Source organism: Antedon mediterranea, chromosome 2, assembly GCF_964355755.1.
Source record: "Antedon mediterranea chromosome 2, ecAntMedi1.1, whole genome shotgun sequence".
In the NCBI taxonomy this organism is placed as follows: Eukaryota; Metazoa; Echinodermata; class Crinoidea; order Comatulida; family Antedonidae; genus Antedon; species Antedon mediterranea.
In genome coordinates, this window is record NC_092671.1 from 24609312 (window position 1) to 24631637 (window position 22326).

The 22326-nt window shown below is 35.6% G+C and overlaps 1 protein-coding gene and 1 non-coding gene across 3 annotated transcripts; one reads left to right on the top strand and one right to left on the bottom strand.

Moving 5' to 3' along the window:
- Positions 1-1495: 1495 nt before the first annotated feature.
- Positions 1496-17025, top strand: LOC140040747 (CCR4-NOT transcription complex subunit 2-like). 2 transcript variants are annotated; one of them, XM_072086909.1, is made up of 15 exons: positions 1496-1550; positions 3255-3291; positions 3924-3982; positions 4167-4276; positions 5269-5308; positions 5723-5876; positions 8978-9094; positions 9238-9467; positions 11062-11181; positions 12103-12195; positions 12744-12851; positions 13450-13606; positions 13942-14056; positions 14512-14612; positions 14759-17025. In XM_072086909.1, exons 2-15 carry the CDS (start codon positions 3263-3265, stop codon positions 14994-14996), a joined length of 1671 nt encoding a protein of 556 aa, XP_071943010.1. In that variant the 5' UTR covers positions 1496-1550; positions 3255-3262; the 3' UTR covers positions 14997-17025. The 2 variants fall into 2 exon arrangements, with proteins under 2 accessions (XP_071943010.1, XP_071943011.1); XM_072086910.1 differs by having other exon boundaries at positions 13945-14056.
- Positions 17026-21366: 4341 nt separating this feature from the next.
- Positions 21367-21438, bottom strand: Trnad-auc (transfer RNA aspartic acid (anticodon AUC)). The gene has a single exon. It is a non-coding gene; the product is annotated as a tRNA-Asp (tRNA).
- Between the last annotated feature and the right edge of the window lie 888 nt (positions 21439-22326).

Genomic DNA, 22326 nt, shown 5'->3' on the forward strand with positions numbered 1-22326 from the left:
AATCGTGCGTAGACCGCGTAATTTTTTATTGCGCACCGTGAAAACATAACCACATCGATTCCTGGCCATAAGGAATATTCTGTGAAAAATTGACTTAGCTAGATTAAACTGATATCAAGATAAGGTCATAAAGCGATAAAACACATAGTGATACCGGACCGACAGACAGACAGACAGACAGACCGACAGACAGACCGACAGACAGACCGACAGACAGACAGACAGACAGACCGACCGACCGACTTAGTGAACTATAGAGTCGCTTCCACGCGACTAAAAACACATCGTATTTGAGATTTCTCATGATTAGATTGTGTGCAACATTTTAACGAAATCACTAACACTGGTGTCCCTCTGGTATGTGTTCTTTCTCCTGTTCTTTTCTCTCTGTACACAAATGACTTTAAAAATGAAAGTAATAATGTTAGTATAGTTAAGTATGCAGATGATTCTCTTGTTACGGGTATATTTCAGCATAACTGTGAAGATGAGTATAAAAATACACCTGAGTTGTTTGAGTCATGGTGTAAGAAAAATGTTCTTATATTAAACGACCAAAAGATAGAAACTGGAAAAGAACATAAATATTTAGGAACAACGGTAGATTGTGAATTAAATTAGAATGCAAATACTGTAAATATTGTTAAAAAGTATAATCAACGGCTGTATACCTTCTCAGAAAGCTGAACTCTTTCAAACAGTACAGTACAGTTTCTTTCCTTCCATTGATGCCAGTCGCATCCAAGAGGCAGTCTTCTCTAGCATCCAAATATTTATGCTGGGTCCGACTGTTGAAGGCTTGACTATGATCGCACTGAAGGAGTTTGCTTAATCATAATCCAAGAGTCACGATAGTATGGTTTTCGGGCTTGTGCAAAGAGCATTCGTTTTGTTAATGAGTTATTTGGTTCTCGGCAGATACTGAATAATGATGTACTTTTTTTTGTTTCACCAGAGTGTTATTTTTGTGTTGTAACTTTCAATTGTGTTGTTTGGTACAATAGTCTGAGTGATGATACAGTACAAAGAAACTTGAGCGTACTATGAAAAATAGCAAAATAATAGGAAGGATTGTCAATGTTATCGACGAAGTTTACAGGCGCAATGTTATTAGCCAATTTAAGAAAATAATGAATGATAAATATGTTGTTAATAAATCAGGTAGAATAGAATCGTCCTTTAATGTTCATTTGTCCACAACTCTATTCATATTTCCAACTCAACATTTCAAAGATAGTTGTTTTTTTATTTCTTCTGTAAATATAACTTATCTTATCTTAAATCAATTTTTTTTGTCTGCCACTATTTTTCTATTTATTTATATTTTTATTGTTACAGACAACGGCTCTTACTTACGTAGCAAGCGAATTACACAATGAAAAGCGAGACTTTTCATAATACCGTGTCTCCTGTGCACATGCAGCGCATATTATACAAAAAATATTTTCAGGAAAAAAAACAGCGCCCCCAGCTAAAGCGCCATCTATCGCACAAACAAAACAGAAGGGGGAGCCATATTGAAGAATTGTGCGATTGGACTTTTTGAGTTGGTAATTTTAATTATTTATTTCTAACATAAAATTATTATGGCATTTTAGTACCTTGTTCTTAATACACTTAGCATTATAGATCAATATAATGCTATTCGCTTGTCTCTATGCTAAAATTATTTTAGGCTAGGCCTAGGCTAGAGATTTGGTTTTGGTACACTGACTGTTTTGACAGAGAGAGCAAGTCAAAACCGAAATGGTTGGATGTATGTGTCTAAATTAGACATTTAATAACCAGCAATATGTATGCCTAGCCTATCAAGTCATGCCTAGCTATCTCTGATTGAGATAGCTAAACTTGTATATAGCCTAGCTAGGCTACATTTATTTGCGATGATTAAAATGTTCATTTTCCATAATAATAAGTTATTATGAGGCTTAGCTAGGCCTAGCCTAGCTAGTATTAGTAGTAGGCCTAGACTAGCTATCCTAGGCATTCTTTACTCCATGCATGGGCCTAACATAGTACTAGGCCTAGACGATTTTCGTGCTATGGAAGCCATCTTGCGTGACAAGCCGAGCATAAAAACAAAATAACCGTGTTTTCAGACGGGATTTCTTAACGGAGGGTCGTATGAGAAAACAAAATTACTGTAAAATGTTCTTAAAAGATTGGCCGGCCCTACATAACTGTATGAATATGATTGAAACAAACATGGTTTGCAGCTCCCCCTGCCTTTTTAACTGCTCGGCCAACTCATCTTGACCAATCAAATACTCGTTTTGCTTACAAAAGCTTGGCATTAAATTAACACCGTGGTTAGGATTCCGGCACCGGAATTCAACTGCCCACCGTTAAGGAATCTGACACGCTACTGCGCATGCCCACCGCGAAGCAATTATAGCTTGCACTAGTGCCACAGACCGCGCACCACACCATCGAGAGTCGGTTACACACTGTAGCCTAGTTAGTCGTTGCGCGGGGGAGAGTGAGATGGATGAAACTTGGCCATACATGAATTAATAATTAAAATAGAGGAAGTATAAGTTCGGAACGGGAGAAAAACACCAGGCCTGCTCAGTGTCATAACGCTTGCGTATTTCAAGAAATGTACGAAAGTGAATATAGCGTAGCGTTGCGACCCCGACTTTCCCGAACAGTTCTGTTTTTTTTTCCACATCCGCGCGGCAGCTAGGTTGCCGTCAACAAATCAACTTGTATACGAGAGGGCATGTTATTACAGCATAATGCGTTTTATGAAATCTTTTTATTTTGTACTTGAAAAATCATAAACTAGTCATGTAGGCCTAATTATAATTCATAATTATATGAAGTTTAATACATGAATGAAGCAACCACTTTTTTAATTACGAAATAAATAGGCCCACTGGTCACATCTAGCTGGTAGGCCTACTACTAGTAGTATTAGTTAGTAGGCATCTGGGCTAGTTCGCCGTGGCGCAGCTATTAAATGATCCCATCGCTGTTATTAGAGTCGCCGATTACTTCATTGTGGGCATGCACAATAGCGTGTCGGATTCCCTAAAGCTGGGCAGTTGAGTTCCGGTGCCGGAATCCTAACCACGGCGTTAAATTAAATAGGCATAGGCCCTGCAGTATCCTAAATTTATTATAATTTGCTTAAATTGTAATTTTGGACGTTTTTTATAAATAATGTCACAAATTATTCTTTGTCTTAAATGTGAGTGTATGGTTAATTATGAAGCTAGCAATAGAAATTCTAATTCTACTATTATTTACAGATCATCAGATGGCGAATTTAATGGGCTATGGTGGCCAGTGAGTGCATTTTGATTTTTTTTTTCCACATAATCGGACATTACTATATTTGCTAAATGTATGATTTGATGGTTTTGTTATTTAACTTAAAGACACTGGGAATTACAGTAAGATACTCTCTCTACAGACCCACAGAAGTGTCTATTATTGTCCGATTAAGTTATTTATTATTATTTTATTTCCCAGTACATTTCCAGCATTATGACCGGGTTAATTTTTCATCCAACACCCATACTCATAATAAACAACCAAATACTGAGTAACCCCACTTTAATAGATTTAATCCAATCATTGTTACATGTACAGTACATCACAAAAATGAAGCACCTTAATCCTTTTTAATGCATGCATGATACAATGGTAAAATGGCAGATACATGTCTATCACAAAAGGGGAGAAGGTTTTCAAACACATCCAGGGGGATCTGTAATTTTTATTTTCAAGATATGCTTTATTAGTAATAAACAAATTCTAATAGTAGTAGCAATTATTAAAATGCATAATAAAAAAAATACTTACAATACAGTACATTCAAGATAAAAACAATGCTGATAGCTGTATGCATACTTACAGTGTTTCATTACAGCAGTACCTTTTAAATCTAATGTATTGCTCATTTTTTTTCTGAACAGATTTGGGTTATCCCAATTACCCAACGACAGGAAAGGACAGCCAGATTTAAATCAGCCTGGTAAACGCAACTTTTATGTTTACTTAGTGGTGGTCAATATATAGCCCACTCAATATTTCATTGACATGTGAAAAATAATTTACTAGCCTACTAAATTATAGTGAAATCATAATACAAATGGATCTTAAAATCAGCAGTTTTGTCAATTTTCACATACTTTTTTTTTTTTTTTTTTTTTTTTCAGATTTTACATTGTTAGGGAAAAAGGGGAAGATGGGATTTTTTGGAGAAGGAGATAAGGAAATAAGTGATCCAACAAGTATATACTTTCCAGCACACAGGTCGGAAAAAGATGTAAGTGTAAGACATGATTTATATGATCTATCAGCTGTTTCTTTTGATGATGTAGCCCACTGAGTTAGTTGATGGTGAACTGTATGCTATTTTTTACTATATAAAGCCTTGATTGCACTGGACTTAATTTGGCTATACCCACTTGTTTTTCTAAACTACTATCAGTAAATGTATCTCTCTCCAAAAAAGTTAGTTCTGATCGACTGCCATTGTAGTTAAAATACTGTAGGTTTAAATTAAATTGCCCAAACATTCTTTTATATAAATGTATTTAGAAAATGTATTCAATCATAAAACAGAATACAATATCATAAAAAAAGAAGTTAAAGTATTAATATCAGGTGTGCTGTTAACCTTACCAATTAAAAAAACAAAATCAGTTTATTTAGCTACATTAAAATATTATATACAGTAGAACCTATGTTTTAGTTTTACATTCCCTGGCTTTTACGTAAGCTTAAAATGACCAATGATGTCATCATTTTCTTACATTGAGGGCGCAATTTAACAACAACAAAGCCATGGCTGTGTGAGGAATTCTGATGTGTGAGACAAGCTACACACGTGCATTTCCCCTACAGCAGCGACTGTTTTTATTGATAGAAAATACAAGAACATTGATATTTCAATTTACACTTTATTTAAACATAGCACAGCCTTTATATACTGTACTTTTTTAGTTAGGCCTCACATCTTGCTAGCCTGGCCAGCTAGCTAGTGACCCACCTGCATGCTGTACAGTAAAGTAGGAAAACACGGCAGCCTTTTTAGCTATGATTTAAGATCAACCTGGATTTTATGAATCCCATGTTTTACGCACGCCTTTCGGTTCCGTACGTAAAATGAAGGTTCTACTGGTAAATTGCATACAAATTTTGTCTTGAGCTTGTGTCTATATATGTACTGCTGATACCTCCTTTTTTTGTAGAAAATTATGGGTTCGAATCTCAGTCATGATTAATATGGTTAATTAATTAATTTCAAATTTACAGGTATTATCATCACAATTTGGTGTTGGTGGATTTGGTCAGAGTAAGTGATTGTTTCTTTTACATTGAATATTTACAATATTAGTTTTTTGGATATGTTGTTCAACAAATATCGTTCAAAAAATAGATATTGATAGAATATATCAGGCAATTTTTTTTCAAAATAAATGTTTTTGCTTGAAGTGGTTGTTGGAAAAGTAAAATATATGGAATAGATTGTATTTGTATTTATACAGACACAACTAAAGTGTCCCTTTATGCCGAACTGCCACAAAATAGCAGAAGCTGGATATGCCCATTATTTAGCCATAACACTTACATAATTAATGATCTTTTTTTTGTTTGTTCATTGTTTTTAACCTATATTTTGAAAATAACTTAACTTTTGAACATACTGTATTGTCAATTACAAGTGAAGATTTGGGTGTTTAGGTTAATACTTTTTAATCCATCTTAGATATGCCAAGTCTGCCACGAGGAATGCCCACACCACAACAATTTCCACCCAGAAGTTTATCAAGTCACCATGGTAATCTAGCAGGACATGTTACACCAACAAGTGCATCATTGACATCAGGAATGCAACCTATAAACCCATCATCACCAAACAGGTTAACATTAATGTTTTTTCACTTAGATTAGCATAATGTGTCATTATAGCATGATGCTACAATACTGATCAGTTGAAATTCCTTGCATGTTTTGATCATTTAATATATTTACAAGCGTTGCTATCCTCGAGTGATGCATCATGTCACACATCACGCACGAACGTATCCACTAACCGTTACCGTTATCCAGATAAAAAAATTTAAAGGTACACACATTCTCGATCCATACATTAACTGACCTAATTTTATTTTGTTGGCCCGGAAGCGAACCCTGTGTAGCATGTAAGCCTAGCTAATAGTACTTATAGGCCTAGACATCATACTCTATGCTAGCCTAGCAATTCGCAACACTGACAAAAATGATTCTCCATTACAAAAAAACAAACATTTTTCCGCCTAGGCCTACAGTACCTATGAATAAAGATTTCCATAAACCACAACGTCGCCGGAATCGAGTAGCGAGGCCTAGCTAGAGATATTCCGTGACTGCCATCAGATAGACTTCCTGTTACTGTAGCTTGGAAGCCAAAATTAAATATTACACACTCTGTGTGACAATAGATTGTTTATTTTTGTTTACAAAAAAGTCTAGCGCTTTCAAAGTGAAAGAGCTTCACATCGACGAAATAATAATACAGTACTTTAATATGTGAATGACAGCCTTTTTCTCAGTGGTGGCGCCAGCGGGGGGGCTACGGGGGCTCTAGCCCCCTCGTCGGGGAGCCTAGCCCCCCCGTCGGGGAACACGGGTACTTTTTGTCGGGGAATATAATATACAGTAAAAAACGTTCGCGTTCACTTCATACAGCTTCAGCGCCTAGAAAACCACGACGTTCCATTGACCGTGAGAGTACGTCAGAGGGCTATTATGCACTTTTATGCATTCATTATTGCCAGTGATCCCGCAGCGATCTAACTTACTACTAAACAATAGCTAGGTACGCACTTGTCTGGCGGTATCCCTTTGTACGAATCGTTCAACGTTGGGTCGAGACCCGTGATATCAAGTTCCATCCAGGGACCAAAATGTGTAATGTAGTTATTTTCCAGGCGAAGTTTACCGACGGTTACCGAAGGGAACACGGGTACTTTTTGTCGGGGAATATAATATACAGTAAAAAGCGTTCGCGTTCACTTCGTAGCTAGCTTCAGCGCCTAGAAAACCGCGACGTTTCATTGACCGTGAGAGTACGTCAGAGTGATATTATGCACTTTATATGCATTCATTATTGCCAGCGATCTAACTTACTACTAAACAATAGTTAGGTACGCACTTGTCTGGCGGTATCCCTTTGTACGAATCGTTCAACGTTGGGTCGAGACGCGTGATATCATGTTCCATCAGGGGACCAAAATGTGTACTGTATGTAGTTATTTTCCAGGCGAAGTTTACCGACGGTTACGTCGTGTACTGTGTCGACGTACGCTACACTACAGCAAAAACAAATTAAGTTAATTGTTCGTATGTTCACCAATTTTTTAATTTATAAGTAACCTTCTGTACCGTGGGGCACCTAAAATAAATTTTTCATCAATTACTAAACAAAAAAAACGTGCCATTTTCGCTTAGCCAACATCTTATTATTGCTAAGTTATTACATTTTCAATGTCCTGTATGTCATGAATTTCTCACCACTCGGAAGTCCAGATGGTACGCACGCATACACTTGGGAGGAATAAACTTATTTTCCCAACTGAAAAAGGTCTACTTGCGTTTTTTAAGCCTCTATGCCTGATGTTTCCAAAGTGTAAAATGCAATTTTTTGAAGACCTGCAGCTCTAGTTTTAAACATTTTCTTAGCTCAGCCCCAACAATAAAGCTGGTCATATTTCGAAGTACAAGAAGTGCATTTTCCGGGACCTAACATCTCTATTTTTCAAACATTTCTTAGCTCAGTCACAACCATGATAGGGACTTATATATTTTGTTTCATGTTTTGAAGTATAATAAGTCCAATTTCCGGGACCTCCACCTCTATTTTTCTAAATTTTCTTTGAACATTTATTTTTTAAATTGAAAAATATGGATTGAAACAGTCATCGCGCATCGTTTTTTTGCACGCAGTATTTTATTTATGCATTATAAAAAATGAAAAAAATGGCTACCCTAAATCTGATTAAAATGACCTCAAATGACGCTAGAACGCGTTGCTTCCGGGGGCGAAGCCCCCTGGACCCCCACCGGGGGCCCTTGGCGGCCCCCAGCCTAGTGATGCTTGCTTCGCTCGCATAGCCCCCTCGTCGGGGAATGTAGCCCCCGCGTCGGGAAGATCCTGGCGCCACCCCTGCTTTTTCTCCGCGGGTGAAAAATTAACAGCATGAAATGCGTCCTTGGTTTGACACCGAGGAAATAATGAAATCAAAGCAAATCTCTAAACGTTAGCGTTCTGAATAGTGTATCCCGATTGACCAAGCTGAAACGAGTTATCGGATCGGCATTCTCACGACGCAGACTGCTATCGGTTTAGCTCCCGATTACAACCCGCGAACCACACCTATGTCAGTTGTTATTTTAATTTCAAAGGAATAAATGTTTCTGAGCTCTTTATATAGCTCTGATATTTTTATGTAATCAAATAGATTGTAATTGTTAGCTTACAAAAAATAGCCCCTAATAGCAACAAACAGTTTAAGCTGTCTAGGCAACTGTAAAAATATAAGCACATTAAACAACAAATTAAACTTCTTCAACATATTTCTAGGTAACATAATTATTTAGTATTGAATACTTGCCTGATAAATTTTTTTGTTTATTAGACCATTTAATAAGTTTTTGAATTGACATTTAAAGGAGTTGATCAATAAACCAATCAACTGAAAATTAATTTTGCTACATGCCCCTTGTCATAAAAGCAATCAGTAGTAAATGGTACAGTTCATATTCAAAGTAAGATAAACAATAATAGACAAACTACAAGGCACAGAGCAGCAGAGGAATTCCCTGCTATAAACTTCACTGAATGTCCCTGGATAACTTCATGGTGGACTAATACCACAATCATTTCCCACCACCAAACTAGCTAGGCTGTACTCTGTGCATAATGGGCTAGTCTGGATTGACTTTAAAATTTCTCAATAACCATTTAAAATTATTTTTTCAGAGGTATTTTATCAGTAGGTCATCGGGGTTTGAGTAGTCCAAGTAGAACGTCGCCAAGCTTAATAGCAATGCATCAGAAGCAGCAGCAACAACAACAGCAACAAAGAGCAATTGGAACGTATGTTATCATGCTCATACTTTTCAAGCTTTGAAGAAAATATATATTAATTAAGAGATACCAGTAATAGATACCGTAACTCCATATAGATTACAGAAATCAAACTGCATATACTTTTTTCACATGTATTTTAATTGCAATAGGATATCTGGGGGTTATCAAGACAGGACGACGCCGACAAGTATGAATAGTTTTGGAATCTCACGGTTAATATTAGCGCAACAGAACAACCTTCACAACCTTAGCAATATTAACCATCAGACGTTATCAAACAGTTATAATAATGCAACAAAAACAGCACCTGATTGGTTACAATTCAACAGTAATACAAGGAGTAAAGATCAGGGTTCTAGGTTTCCCTTTGACCATTGGTGTAAGTATAAATGTTAATGTTTGCTTGTAAGCATTTGTTTATGTATTCATGATCTATCTCATTATTTATATTTTTTGTATAGACAATATTCTCTCATAAAAAAAAATGAAAATATAATCTATAGAAAACCTTTGGGACAAATCTCCGCCTTGGTTACCTACCTTATCTATCTCAGATGTACCGCGAAACGTAGATTTGATAAAATTAGTTTCCACTATTATGATATTGTTCCATATTTCTATCGTTAGATTTTCAACTCGGTGCGCACTAATTTCCGGGTTCACCTTGCAACTTCCTGTTTGTTTTAGTTGGCTGTTGGTGGCGATAGCCATTTTAGTTTTTTGTTTATTTTCGGACCATCGTGTGAAGGTGCAGTAGCAAAATAAAAATTAATTAATTGTAAGTTGATAAAGATTAAATTAAATATACGCCATAAAGCATCCGAGTATATTTTGGGGAATAGTATATAAAACTAGAGGGTACTCCGAGAGTACAAACCTCCGCCTACTGTAAAATTCCCTACATAATGTCCCCGGAAAATATATATTAAAAAAAATTTTTTTTTTTATTACTTCTAAATGTAAATAGGCTAACTGCACACTAAAAAGTTATGGATGAGAGTTGGGTGGAATGGTTATGTATCCAGCATCTCATAGTTGGGATCGCTGGTTCAAGTCCCGCTTTTTTTTTTTATTGTTTTTGTATTTCTTTTTTTTTTGTGAACCTTATCTTTGACCCTGACCCTTCAAAATTTAACCACAATTATATAATGAATCATTGTGGCTAAGTTTGGTGAGAATCGGATAAAAACTGTGGTCTCTAGGGAGTAAAATAGTTTTTTTTTTAGTTGTGACCTATGACCTTTTCCCCTCAAATTCGAACTCGTCCGAGCATTTGGGGCATAGATCATTGTGGCCAAATTTGGTGAGAATCGGATATAAACTGTGGACTCCAGGCTGTTCACAGATACACACACACACAAGCATACAGGGGTGAAAATATAACCTCCTTGGCGGAGGTAATTACATAGGAAGAACTGATGATACTACCTTTTGTTTGAAAGTGAGTAAAACCCCGATAGCTGAGTTATTGAGTAAGCTGGCAGGAATAACTGTGGGCTATCTGTTTAGGTCCCGCTAGGACCATGAGATACTACCCATGTTGCAACATCTTCCTTCTTGGTCCGAATTGAAACAATTTTGAGTAATTTTAAGCGGGTGGGTACGAAACTATCCATTATAGTTTTTTGTTTATACTTGTCACTTCCTGTTAGTGTTAGTTAACTTTAAAATCATTTTTCTGAAAATATTGATTGTAACAACCAAAACGTTAGACTGTGATATCTCTGGTATGTATAAAAATGGTATCAAGATATTTTTGTCAGTATTTTAAATCTTAAATTATTAATTTAATATTATGTACCTTACCTAGGCCAGGCCTTAGGTTCAGTTTTTGTTTAAATCTCAATTATCTTTTTGGTCAAAGTGAATAATTATTATGTGGCATATTCAACAATAATTTTTTTAGGGGACAATATATCTCTGAATATTGTTTGCTATGACAGTTAAAAAAATAATGTTTCTTTGCATTGCAGCAAGTGAATCATCACCTTCACTAGATTTGAGTGACTTTCCCGCACTAGCAAATAGAGGACGACAAAATGATCTGAGTGCCTTTCAGTTACCAAACCCAATGGCAGGAAGACCGCAGTATGGTAATGATAACTTAAGCTATATATACTGTGCTTCATTTTATTGTGACATACGATTGATTGCAAATAGCATGCATTACTGGTAGGAAACATTACTTTGGCTAATCAGTTACAACTCTCTGACTTTTATAATCAAAAGTTACAGGTTTCTAAAAATTTAAGGTCTATACCATGCATGATGAACGTTAGACAAAATAAATTGCACTTTTCGGAGGGCCTTAACTTTAAAACGACAAGAGGGTCAGTTGGGTGATTCTGACATGAAATCACCCACAAAGGATTACAGTATTAATTACTATATTTATGCCTTTTCTCATATTTAAACATTATACAGTCCTTGTGTGATAATAAAAGGAAACATATAATTAGACACTAAAATTACGAAAATCGGACTGGGCTAACTTGATTTAATCTTACTGAACAACTCAAAAGAGTGTTGACCTTTGAAAGTTTTTGGCTACAGGGCCTTTGTTTGCAATTTGATATATAACAAACTATACGTTTTCTGATTCCCCATAACCGTACAAGTATTTATATATATTAAATGACCCCTGCCCGGAGTTGCACAAAGTTTCAGAAGGTAAGCTCAAGCTAAATATGTTCAGAATTGATCAAAGATCCCAAAACCATTTCCAAACCTTTGTTCGATAAAGTTGATCACGGAACCTATTCGCTGGTCCTCTAGTAGTAGTCAATTTATTTTCACTTTACAATTAGTTCCCTTTTTTTTAGTGGAGTGTTATAATTTTTACTTTGAATATATTTTTGGTTATAAATAAAACTTGCTGGAAATAAGAAGGTTTTTGACTGTGTATTCTATTTTGCTTCACTGATGTCCAAAACAGTTGTACTGTTACTGATATTGATGCAAAAGATATTTTAAACAGGAATTTTAAAGATGCTCTTTTTTTTTCTTCTTAACAGTTGGCATGGTAAATAAAACTGCAGAACCCACACCTGAGTTTCAGATTCAAAATGAAGATTTTCCTGCCTTGCCTGGTTCAAATAATAAACAAGGTAGAACATAATATTTAAGATATCAACATAGTATATTAGTGAAATGAAAATAATGTTGATTTTGCAAACTTGTAGTGTTTCTCCTAAATATTGTATAGTAAATATTGCAAATAATAAATGTTTATGAGTGCGGTGGTACAAATTAATTTTGAGAGTTAAAAGCTAAAATTTCCCGATGCAACAGCTAGAAGATTTTGTTTTCGTGCCAAAATAAGTACTATTGCGGTATGACCCATAATTGTCCAATCAAATTACATAATTTATTTAGGTGTTTTATAGATTTTATAATAAGTTATTACCTTAAACCATTAACCATAAGTGATAATGTATAAATTATAACATTGGGAGAGATTTTATCAATGCACACTTAAACTGCGGAGTTTAAGACTCACCATAGTGTTAACACCTGTGTTTTGTGGTGTGTGTCCCGTTTTTTTAAATGAGTATATGTTGGTGATAATAAAATTAAATTTGGTTTTTCTACATGCAACAATGCATGTTAAGTAGTATATTTGAATATTTCCAAATTGTAATTATTTGTTTTAAAGGTTCAGAACAGCAGAATATTAACAGTATGGATAGTCCTAGATTTCCAGGTGAAAACCCAAAACAAAACTCTAACAATGTCAAAAAAGGTGTTCAAATACATCCAGATGGTAAGTTATAAATACCTATAAACCCTGTGTTGTGTTTCTTTTAACATCCAGTACCACATAAATTAAATGTTATCAAATAGTAAAAATACTGCCCACTCAAGCATAAAAGTGCACCCTAATAATACCTACTAAAATTTGTTTTTCGGTAAGAATAATATTTATTTAAATCAAACTAATATATTTAAGCAATCTTACTAAATAGGTATAATATTAATTGTATGTAAATCAAACACTATAGTGAGCAAGGCTACTGTAGTACCTAACCGGAAAATTGTAAACACAGGTATAGTACATCCAATTTTGATTTGAAACTGAATGAGTTACATATCGGGGTAGCAATTTTGTGTGTCATTTTGCGTAATAAAAATGCTGTAGCTGTATACATATACACTGTATTATTGTTCGACATGATGGCGAACACCGCTTAAAATGCTTGATTGAAATTATGATTTGATTAAACTAGAAACATGTGGTCCCAATTTGTCACTAACCATTGGTAAGCCAATAGTCCACTTAATGTTTGTCACTTAAATGTAGTAAAGTCTAAATGGTTCATATTGAATAAAATGTTATTATATAATCTATTTTATTGTGTCAGGCAAAATAACCAACATTCCTGCTGGTATGGTGACCGATCCATTTGGTATGGTTGGATTGTTAACGTTTATCAGGGCTGCAGAAACAGACGCTAACCTTGTTCAACTTGCACTGGGAAGTGATTTAACTACATTAGGTCTTAATCTTAACTCACCAGAGTAAGTATTTGTTCATGCAACTTTTATTAGAATAATAGTGTAGTATTTTGTTATGTCATAGCATGGAGCTAGTATGCAAATAATGTTTTTCGAGTGGAACTCAATGCATCTTCTGGATTTTATCTAGAAAGCCTAGCTCTTCCTGTCTAGATGTTGTTGGCTACTTATCAAAGGCCTAGAGTACTGTGAATGTGCTTAAAATGACTCTTGTTATTTTATGACTACATTATTACATTCCTAAAAATGTTTAAAATACATTCACTTACATTGATGTATTATAATGTATATGTATTAAAATTATTTATTAAATAATTTTTTTTTATGATATTGAAAAGCAGAAATTTATATGGTACGTTCCAGTCACCTTGGGCTGATGGTCCCTGTCGACCCCAAGACATTGACTTCCATGTTCCATCTGAGTATTTGACAAATCTTCATATTAAAGATAAGGTAGTTTTCTCAGTTACACAGTATCTATATAAACTCAATCCGCACCATATGAATAATAACAATGTCATATTGTCAATCATAGCCTTTTAATTTAATTTTAATTTATCACGCATTTACAAAAATATTTTTGCTATTAGTACATATTAATTCCCTAAATTCAGTAAACTATATCATCAGGCTCACCACCCCAATATTTTAATAATCAAATTTCTTTTTATTTACATTCTTCATTTTGTACATATGATCATTTTTATTATGTTGCATATTATGCATTACCGTAATTATGTTCATAGGGTTACCAAAAATGATAAAATTATTTAATAACATTTTGAGACTGCTCCCTCAAGATGTAAATAGAGCGCAATCTCTGGTAGCATACAAACTATTTTTTTGTTTGTTCTTATCTATATTTGTTCTTTCTATATGGTATTGAAATAATTTGTTGTTACTTTCAGTTGGCACCAATCAAACTTAGTAGGTATGGAGAGGATCTTCTATTTTACTTGTATTATACCCATGGTGGCGAGGTTCTTCAATTAGCAGCTGCAGCTGAATTGTAAGCAACTTTTTACAAATATTGCATTTGTAGAATATTTTTAAGTAGCATTTTCATCTTTAACCTTACTCATTTATTTAGCAAATTTAATCTTTTTGGAATTGGCACTTTATAAATGTTTGATTATTATTATGTCTTTGTCTTAGGTACAATCGGGACTGGAGGTATCATAAAGATGAACGAGTTTGGATTACTAGGGGACCTGGCATGGAACCATCCGTAAAAACAAACTCCTATGAAATGGGAATGTACTACTATTTTGATTGTCATCGCTGGTGTAAGGTTCCTAAGGAATTTCACCTAGATTATGATAAGCTAGAAGAGCGTCCTCACTTGCCAGCATCCTTCCATCATAATGTTTCTACCAACCAGGTTGCTCACTAGCATTGTTCGTATGTCATTTTTATCCACAATTGATCAAAGTAATCTATATATTTATCTTATTTTTTGAAGGCAAAAGAGTCCCATTACATTTTTCTGTTTATCCTTTCTAGCTCACCATCCTCATTTTATTAAAACATTTGTATACATAGATTGTCCTCTCTTTCGATATTTTATTTTCGACACTAAACACAGAAACAAGAACTAGATCAAGTATTAACTTTAGCTGTACTTTGATTAGCCTGAAGTTTTTATATTGGTTTTAATTACTCCAATACAGAGACAGAATGTTTACTCACATCACATTTTGTGATGCTATGTGATCTGATAATTAGTTTGTATTGGTATTACTGTAGAAGAATTAAGAAGATATTTCTGTTACTGATACTGTAATATAGTATTTAATTTATCAAAATCGAATTCAAGGCTACAAAACCTTCATTTACTTTACTCAAGAGTTCCAGTATGTTTTGATTGTAGGTTATGAGAAACAAAATATTGGAGAGGACAATCGCTCTAAAGACCTTTGAGGTTAATTTTACCCTCTATATATATATATAAATAAAGAAACTCAATTTCAACTCTATTTATTGCTCAGGATTCTTATTCTTTAAAGACAAGCAATAAATGCAAATGTTTGCTAATGATTCTAAATTGTGGAAAGTGATGTCGTCAGATTTTTTTTCTCCCGATTTTTTTTTGTTTTTATTGTTAAAAGTTTGATAATATTGTATATAGAGCCTGTACAACTAGTTCTTATTAGATGAACAGTATTTGTATCGAACTGTATATTTCATCATTTTCATTGTAAGTTTTCTTGTATCATGAAAAATTTTGAGTAAAGAAAAAATGGCTTCTTTAGCTGCATTTAAAAAAAGAAGGGAAGGCTTTGTTTTTGAGTGGGGTTGTTTGTCTGTCAACAAACACTTGTCTAAATCTAAAAAAGTTATTTAAAAAATATCAAGAATTTAATATTATACATATTTATGGAACACGCAATTTGGTAGTACCTGATGACAAGGTACAATATTTACAATTTAAAAAACACATTTTCGGTGCGATCATAGTTATACACACATTTTGATCATATAAAGAAATGCTATTTGTACTAGAATTATCTATGATGCAATCAGAAAAGCATGTATACATGACTAAGTTAATATATTACAAAATTTATATTGAAACTAGAACATCTTTTAAAGAATGTTATTGCCTACTTTGGCGTGTAATAAGTCGGGTATACAAAACTCAACCATACTTTATTTCCTTTTCAAAAAAACAAACCTAACTTTACTAAATACAGTATTGTTTATATGCTCTGAAATAAAGTACAAGTAGACCAGACTGGATTTTTGTTAAGAGAAAATTTCCTTTGGTTGATTTATTAAGAAGCTATACAAGTAGAGAAGAAAGAAGCAAAGAAAAAAAAGAAAGTATTGCCTTGCTGCAAATTTGGTAAATTATCAGATACTGTTTGACGACAAAAAAAATTAAACATTTATTTGATTCCCATAGAATACTTGGACAGTAATTTATTTGTTGTTTGTTTTTTTTTCTCCATAAGTCTCTCTGGGTTGGATTGTAATTTTTTAATTATGTAAGCATATTTTGAGTAACTAGATGATAAAGGGTCTTTTTTTTTAACGAAGAGTTTATTCGGTTTGTGTGAAAAGAACAACTGTTAAAGTAACTTTTTACTATTTAAGTTTAATTTTTATTCAAATATTATTTTTTTTAAACAGTTTGTTTGCTATACAAATAGGCACTATGTATACAAGTTATAACATACTGCATGCAACGAAATCCACGTTTTTTTAATCATTGTCCTAATGCAATTCGGTATGTATTTATACTTTTGTACTTGACAAGGTCAGAGCAGTTTTTAACAAAGGTTGTGATATGATACTTTATTAACTTTAAATTGAGTTTTGTGTACCTGACATTTTGGCGGCTAGGGCAGTTTACATTTCGCTTCATTCAGTGTGATTATGATGATGCAATACAGGCTAAAAATAAAGACGAAAACAGTTTATTCATTGTAAATGTGTTTTGTTTCTATTGCATTCATGTGCAGCATAGTTTGTTTAAGCATAATGAACATTTATTTGAATAATCTTCTTCTAAATTCATAAGTGGTGACGTGTTATGTTATTTAAAAATGTTTGTCATCTCGCCTCACACCACCGGTTATATCTATATACTGTATAATATGTAAATTGCGCAAAGATTACCTTGCGCAATTTCAAATTACATATAGGGTTGTGCACAATAGCGCAACGATTTTAAATCGTACACACAACATTTACATTTATTGTATAATATAAATTTATTTAATTTATTTTTTATTTATTTAATAATACAGTATCAATATTCATCACTATCATGCCTACTTCGTCTAGGCTTATGTCATTTCCTCCAGTTATGAACTTAACTTATTTTTGTTAAAGAAAATGATATTCGCACCTTGAACGATCGTTTTTACATTATAACTGCGTATGTTTGCACAGTGGACTATACATTTTTACAGATTTGCATGTTTGAGCGTGAAATGTTTGCACAAATGTGGTTGTTAGTTAGCACATTTGAGGGCAAAATATTTGCACAAATGTGGTTAGTTAGTACATTTGAGGACAAAATGTTCGCACAAATGTGGTTCATTTTACGGCTCATTAGGGTATTTATTTGATACATGTTACCATAATACACTCAACGAAATAAACGCCACCCAGACACAGAGGGGGCATATACAAAATACAAATTCGTTTAACAAATATAATTCTTTTACTTTCATTTCTTATAAATGTAGGCCTATGCGTATCAGATTTATATGACCTTTGGTTATCAAGTACACTGAAAATACCTATTGCGCTGTTTTAAATATTCTGCGCAATTTGTATCAAGTATTTCATTTAATCTGCAGTTCATTTCCTTTAAAATAAAAGAACATATATAAAACTAGCAATTACACTCGCACCAGGGCGGATTTCAAATTTAGTTTAAAATCTTCAGTAAAATTCTAATTAAAATTCGATAGCTTTCATATTTCCCGGACTCCCTATATAATACTCACCAACCTCTACCCTCTTCAATCGGATGATTTAAAAAATCCATCCCAGTACAACTTTTGCTTCATAATGAGATAGGCCTACACAGCATGATAGGTCTGTGATGGTTTAAGTACTTTGCAAGTGTGTAAATGAATAGGTGTCATCATATTGTCAATGATAAAAATATATAATTTTGAAAAAAAACATTCTGAGGGGTTATGGGTTGGAAGTGATGGCTCAACATAATTTGTACTTGAAACGTCTTAAACACATCACCTAGTCCGTATCCGGATATTCACCCCCTGGACATTTACCCCCCGGAAAACCACCACCCGGACCACTACCCCCTTAGGACACCTACCCCTTTAGGACAACTACCCCCTTAGGACAACTACCCCCTGGACAACTACCCCCCGGACAATTACCCCCCCCCCCCGGGTAATTACCCCGCGGACGACTACCTCTGACACAATACTCCCCGTAGGACAACTACTTCCTGGACAATACTCCGAGGGCAAATAATCTTTTAGGACAACTACCTCCGTAGGACAACTAACCCCTGGACAACTACCCCGGACAATTACCCCCTGACAATTACCCCCGGAGAATTCTCCTCCCCCCTCCCCCCCCCCCGGGTAATTACCCCGCGGACAACTGCCTCTGACACAATACTCCCCGTAGGACAACTACCTCCTGGACCTGGACAATACTCCGAGGGCAAATAATCTTTTAGGACAACTACCTCCGTAGGACAACTAACCCCTGGACAACTACCACCCAGAAAACTATCCCTTTAGAACAACTACCACCCAGACCATTCAACAACCTGACTCTGCAACAGCGTATAATAGGAATTAATAACTATATTTTAATTCGTTACTTTGACGAATTACTATTCATTATTGTAAACAAAAGTAAAAGATTGAACATAAATATAGCCTGGTATAAACCGAAGATTGTCACACAAGATCATAGGATAGTCGAACGTATTATATAGTACTCCCTGTATTTACTGTAAAGACTGGGTTCGCTAATAATAATAATAATAATAATAATTTTTGCGTCAGGACAATGCTTCGATAACCACTGGTCTTAAAAGAATTAATTTTTGTCTCAAATTTGTCATTTGTATTTTTGTACACTTGAAGAATAATATCACTTTTGATATTTGACCTCAATGTTCACTCACCGAATAAACGGCGATCTTTAAATAAATTCCCCTCAAATAAACGGTGACCATGTCACTCCCATGACACATCATATGGAATAATCGGCGTCTATTTCCATTAGATTATACCCCCTCCCATTGAATAAACAACTTTCTTCCAATAAATGTCCACCTAAAAACCACCTAAACAATAAACAGCCCAGGCCGTTTTTTCAATAAATACGGTACTTTAAATCTAGCACATCTAGGGTCTAGCGTGCTGTTAAACAGAATAATCGGTTAAAAACGGGTGTTTCGAAACTAGAGACCCGAGACCAGAGACCCGAGACCCAATACGAAAAGAGAGACCTAAATATACGAAAAGGGAGACCCACGTACGAAAAGGGAGACCCCACTATACGAAAAGGGAGACCCCACTATACGAAAAAGGAGACCCTAATATACGAAAAGGGAGACCTAAATATACAAAAAGGGAGACCAAATATACGAAAAGTGAGACCCAAATATACGAAATGGGAGACCTAAATATACGAAACGAATTAAAATATAGTTATTAATTCCTATTATACGCTGTTGCAGAGTCAGGTTGTTGAATGGTCTGGGTGGTAGTTGTCCGTCCGGGAGGTAGTTGTTCTAAAGCGATAGTTTTCTGGGTGGTAGTTGTCCAGGGGTTAGTTGTCCTACGGAGGTAGTTGTCATAAAAGATTATTTGCCCTCGGAGTATTGTCCAGGTCCAGGAGGTAGTTGTCCTACGGGGAGTATTGTGTCAGAGGCAGTTGTCCGCGGGGTAATTACCCGGGGGGGGGGGTGTAATTCTCCGGGGGTAATTGTTCCTAGGGGGTAATTGTCCGGGGGTAGTTGTCCAGGGGTTAGTTGTCCTACGGAGGTAGTTGTCCTAAAAGATTATTTGCCCTCGGAGTATTGTCCAGGAAGTATTTGTCCTACGGGGAGTGTTGTGTCAGAGGTAGTTGTCCGCGGGGTAATTACCCGGGGCGGGGGGGGGGGGGGGGTAATTGTCCGGGGGGTAATTGTCCGGGGGGTAATTGTTCCTAGGGGGTAATTGTCCGGGGGGTAGTTGTCCAGGGGGTAATTGTCCTAAGGGGGTAGTTGTCCTAAGAGGATAGTTGTCCGGGGGGTATTTGTCCGGGGGGTAGTTGTCCTAAGGGGGTAGTGGTCCAGGTGGTGGTTGTCCGAGGGGTAGTTTTCCGGGGGGTAAATGTCCAGGGGGTGAATATCCGGATACGGAAAAGAGAGACCACACTATACGAAAAGGGAGACCCTAATATACGAAAAGGGAGACCCAAATATAGGTCTCCCGTTAAAAACAGATGATTTCATTTTTACAGAAACCGGTCCTATATATTTGTCTACTTTTGGATTGGGAGGGGGGGGGAGGGTAGTTGACCGGGGGGTAGTTGTCCGGGGGGTTGTTATCCTAAGGGGGTAGTTGTCCTAAGGGGGTAGTTGTCCGGGGGGTAGTTGTCCGGGGGGTTGTTATCCTAAGAGGGTAGTTGTCCTAAGGGGGTAGTTGTCCGGGGAGTAGTTGTCCGGGGGGTAGTTGTCCTAAGGGGTAGTTGTCCTAAGGGGGTAGTTGTCCGGGTGGTAAACATCCGGGGGGTAACTGTCTAGGGAGTAGGTGTCCTAGAACCATATAGGACCATAAGTCATAACTTTAAAAAATACTTATTTTCATTCATTCACACATAAAATCGGGCGGTTTCGAATTAATGTTCATTGCCTAATGTGTTTATATATATATATATATAAACAAATCAGGCACAGAACATTAATTCTAAACCGCCCGGTGATATACTGAAATTTAATTAATTAATTTGAAACGATAAAGATGAGGAAATCTGTGAGAATGAGAAAAAGTCGCCCCAACCGAGACTCGAACTCGGACCGCCTGCTTGATATGCAGATGTCCTAACCATTAGACCACTGGGGCTTTCATGGTATTGTTCGAACTCGATTGGATAGCGACTCTTTAACATTCTCGGCGTGGTACGGCGGAACAGCACTAGTCCTCAGTTGTATATATATATATAAACACAGTAGGCAAAGAACATTAATTCTAAACCGCCCGGTGATATACTGAAATTTAATTAATTAATTTGAAACGATAAAGATGAGGAAATCTGTGAGAATGAGAAAAAGTCGCCCCAACCGAGACTCGAACTCGGACCGTCTGCTTGATATGCAGATGTCCTAACCATTAGACCACTGGGGCTTTCATGGTATTGTTCGAACTCGATTGGATAACGACTCTTTAACACTCTCGGCGTGGTACGGCGTATATATTTACCGTTTTGATTTAGCTTTTCGCTTTTTATTTTTGTATCTCCATTGAGATCTAGCCACTGATACCCACAGCATTGTCATTTTTTTCAGTAAATTACTGAAATAAATGACAATGCTGTGGGCATCAGTGGCTGGATCTCAATGGAGATACAAAAATAAAAAGCGAAAATTTAAATCAAAACGATAAAGTAAACAGCCAGAAAAGTTAGCAGAGCTTTCGGGCAACACTAGCCCTTCATCAGTGCAAGTGAAGGAATTTGGATAACGTCATAGTATAAAGCTGGCAAGTGCTGCCTGGGTATATATATATATATATATATCCAATCTGCAGACAGTACTGTTTCGATCTTATTAGATCTCGTCAGTGCAGCTCAGGTTTCGAAATGAAATGTACCGCAGAACTGGCACAATATATAGGCTGAGCCAGGTATGCGGGACATGGTACACTGATTATGAACACAAAGAGTGCGCACAAGCTCAACGAGCGTGCTTTGCAAAATGCTAATACTGTAGTACTCACAACATATACATGTATAGAATAGGTGAAATTACGGAACCGACATATTTTCACATTTTTTGGTATGATGACGTTGACAAAATCAAGCATGCAGATGACAATTTCGGAAGATAATGATTTGAGCAAAAAGAAATGATTAAAAAAAATACACGTAGAAGCGCGATGCGATGCGTATAACTTTGACGAAAGAAATAAAACATTGACGAAAACGTCAACTGGCCATATGATAACGTCACAGCATTATACCTCCATGGTCACAGCATCCGATAGGCATAATTGTTATATGTATTCATATCTACA